Source organism: Notothenia rossii (genome assembly GCF_949606895.1).
Source record: "Notothenia rossii genome assembly, contig: scaffold_89, whole genome shotgun sequence".
In the NCBI taxonomy this organism is placed as follows: domain Eukaryota; kingdom Metazoa; phylum Chordata; class Actinopteri; order Perciformes; family Nototheniidae; genus Notothenia; species Notothenia rossii.
In genome coordinates this window covers 210,982-214,000 of record NW_027639643.1, presented here as the reverse complement: position 1 = coordinate 214,000, position 3,019 = coordinate 210,982, and the positions used below count along the sequence as shown (strand labels likewise).

The following is a 3,019-nucleotide window of genomic DNA, read 5'->3' as shown; positions in this document are numbered from 1 at the left end:
TAACGGTTACCCTTTTTCACACTATATGACAAAAAAATAGGGAAAGCTGTCAAATTCTAAGGCAACAAGATTTTAATGGGATTTCACACATCCTCCAACAAACAATGAAAAATGAACAGAACTTGAACAGAACTTAAAACAGAACACCAGAATTAATCAGATTCACAGTTGTGGCAGGTGTAAAAGGCACTTCCATCTGTGCAGTCCTTGTGTGCCCAGGCTTTACAGGAGCAACACTGCAGCCACATCTCCTTGGACCTGGAGTAGCTCTCCAGGCACACAATGCAGTATTGGGCCTCATCTTCATCAGATGAGGCCTGCATCTTCTGCTTCTTGTTGGGTATGGTTTTTTGGCCGAAATTGATTTTTGTCTTCGCTTTAGACTTCTTTGCGTTAGATCTTTTTTTCTCAGCCTCGAGTTGATCTTTCATCGGAGTGTCTGTGAGGACAGCGGTTTCTCTTCTTTTTCTCCCCTTTGTGGTCTGCTTCCTTGGTCCAGCTTTTGGATGTGGACGGATGGACAAGGGTGAGAAAGGCGTTGCAGAGGATGATGTCCCAGGCTCCACACATGGCCTGACAGGGGATGAGGCTGCGAGTAGAGGAGAGGAGGCTGTGAGTGGAGGAGAGGAGGCTGCGAGTGGAGGAGAGGAGGCTGCGAGTGTAAGAGAGGAGGCTGCGAGTGGAGGAGAGGATGCCACAGTTGGTGTTGGAGCTGCACTGGTAGAAGGTTCTGGTGGTGGGCGGTCTGTGACTTGGGATGGAGCAAAGTCGATATCATTGAAAATGTCTCTATTAAAAGGCCAAATTCCAGTGCACGCGAACCCTGCCTGGATATTTGATGGCGTTGCAGCCAGAGGAAGGGCACTTTTCACAATGCCCGGCAGATCGTAAATGGTCATTGTGGTTCCTGGATGAGTCTTCATCCAATTGTCACAGCGGCTGTTGATGTGCCTCTTCAGTGGCCCATATACAGTGCGATCTAAGGGCTGTAGTTTGTGAGAACAGTGGGGAGGAAAAGAGAGGAGGATGATCCCATGGCTCCTGCAAAAATTAATCCCCTCCACAGAAAGGTGGGAGGAGTGATTGTCCAGAATCAGCAGCACCTTTGACTCCTGTGAGCTCTTGGTATGGCTCTGGAAGTGCTTGAGGAAGACCAAAAAGTCTTCCTCTTGCATCCACCCAGACCCATTTGCTCTGCCAATACAGCCAGGAGGGCCATTGCTGGTGAAGAAGAGATGAAACTTCTTCCGGGGGAATATCATCATTGGGGGGATGGAATTCCCCAATGCATTTACAGCACATGCAAGTGTGACGAGAGTGCCCCGCTCTGCAGATGTCACACTGCCGACTTGTTTCGTCCCTTTTCTGGCAACAATCTTCCCAGGGTTTTGGACAGTTGTGACTCCGGTTTCGTCCATATTCCAAATTTCCTGTGTGATAAACTCATGCTTCGTCAGGACTGCAGACAGGTTGTCAAAAAACTTTTTCACATTTGTTCGGTTGAAGCTTGTAGCCCGTGAGAGACTGGTAGCCTGAGGTCTGCGTATGGAGAGGGTAGGGTGCCGCTTCAAAAACGATGTGAGCCAGTCAGCTCCGGCCATCTCTTTCTCTGCCCAGGTTTGAGGGAAGTTGCAGTTGTAGTTCTTTGCCAATTCATAGGCAAACTTCCGCACCTAAAATGAATATACATTGGAAAATATTTCACTTGTCTGTTCACTATAGGCCTCAATATATTTGATCACTTACTTTTCTTTTGTTCAGTAGCCTATAGATAGCCTATTCTACCTTAATTATGACCTACCTCCTTTGAGCTGAGACCATAATATAGATCAGCTGCCTCCATCAGGTAGTCTCTCAATAGCATCTCCTGCTCTGTTGAGAACACCTTCTTTGGAGTCCAGTAGCCTACTCTTGGGGGTGTGTGTGATCCCTGACTCTCCAACCTCAGCCTCTTCTTATGGAACCGGTACAGGGTGACATGGCATATATCCAGGGACTTTGCCACTTCCCTGAATGATTTGCCATCCTGAACTTCACCTGAGGCCACCTGCAGCAGAGCAAGTGGCACTCCCCTGTCGGTCTTCCTCTGTCTGATACTTGGCATACTGTAAACACACACACACACACTTTATGCCTACTGTACAGTATTTAATTCTGTTTATTTTTACAGGGACAATGCACACCAATCAATGCTTGAATGAACAATTGATCATTCAAGCAAATGAGCCATCATTGTAAATGTGCCATGTTACAACCGTCCCGTTACAACCGTCCCAGAACCACCAGTCTTGCTTCACCCCCTGTGAACCTGCCTGATTGCTGGCTTGACCCATATTTAGCTAGCTATATTTGTAGCTTACAAAACAGTTATTCTAATAATACTAGTTTGGATTCCTAGACATTTTGAACTCAAGACAGTATCCAAAAAATACCTCATATCATTTTAGTTAATATTTGACCTCAGAAACACACTTTTGCTGATAACTTACGTGAGATATTCAAACGTGGCTCCTTTTTATTTCGGCGATCTTACCATCTAACTGCGCATGTGCAGAGTGAGTGTCATCACTCTAGCTTGTTTATGATTGGAGATATTGAGGGTGTTACAACCAACCCGTGTTTCAACTGTACCGGGTCTCCCCTACTCAGGTCCAGTGGCTCACTGCCTTAATGCTCGCCCCTGGATGCGGTTGGTCGCGTGTTCGAATCCATGCTGTGGCATACTTTTTTTCATTTTCACCCTTTTTCTATGGATCTCCAAAAAGTGATCTTTTACATTTTCTGAGTCTGGAGGAATTCAAGGGGAGTTTTCAGGGGAGTGCGTTCTCTCTGCCATCTCCTCCCTGTGTGTGTGTTGCTGCATGCAGCAGCTGCGTGTGTGTGTAAACTGCCCCTCCCCCTCGCAAGCAGGCGGGGGAGAGAGAGATGTTTCGTCTCGATTTACACATGCTATGACTCCGGGGGTACCTCCATTCGCTTCGTCTTGATCTGTTGATGTTATTTCATGTCTCGTTTGTCC

General features: G+C 46.9%; 1 protein-coding gene across 1 annotated transcript; it reads right to left on the bottom strand.

The window, feature by feature from the left end:
* Positions 1 to 54: 54 nt before the first annotated feature.
* On the bottom strand, positions 55 to 2,642 carry LOC307027564 (uncharacterized protein). The gene is made up of 3 exons (XM_079695836.1): positions 2,490 to 2,642; positions 1,802 to 2,105; positions 55 to 1,673 (listed from the first exon to the last, which is right to left on the bottom strand). Exons 2-3 carry the CDS (start codon positions 2,102 to 2,104, stop codon positions 153 to 155), a joined length of 1,824 nt encoding a protein of 607 aa, XP_079551962.1. The 5' UTR covers position 2,105; positions 2,490 to 2,642; the 3' UTR covers positions 55 to 152.
* Between the last annotated feature and the right edge of the window lie 377 nt (positions 2,643 to 3,019).

Coding starts and splice junctions, on each gene's coding strand:
- LOC307027564 (XM_079695836.1), bottom strand. CDS start 2,104: ATGCCAAGTATCAGACAGAGGAAGACCGACAGGGGAGTGCCACTTGCT. Junction 1,674..1,801: donor ATGGTCTCAGCTCAAAGGAG/GTAGGTCATAAT, acceptor TATTCATTTTAG/GTGCGGAAGTTTGCCTATGA.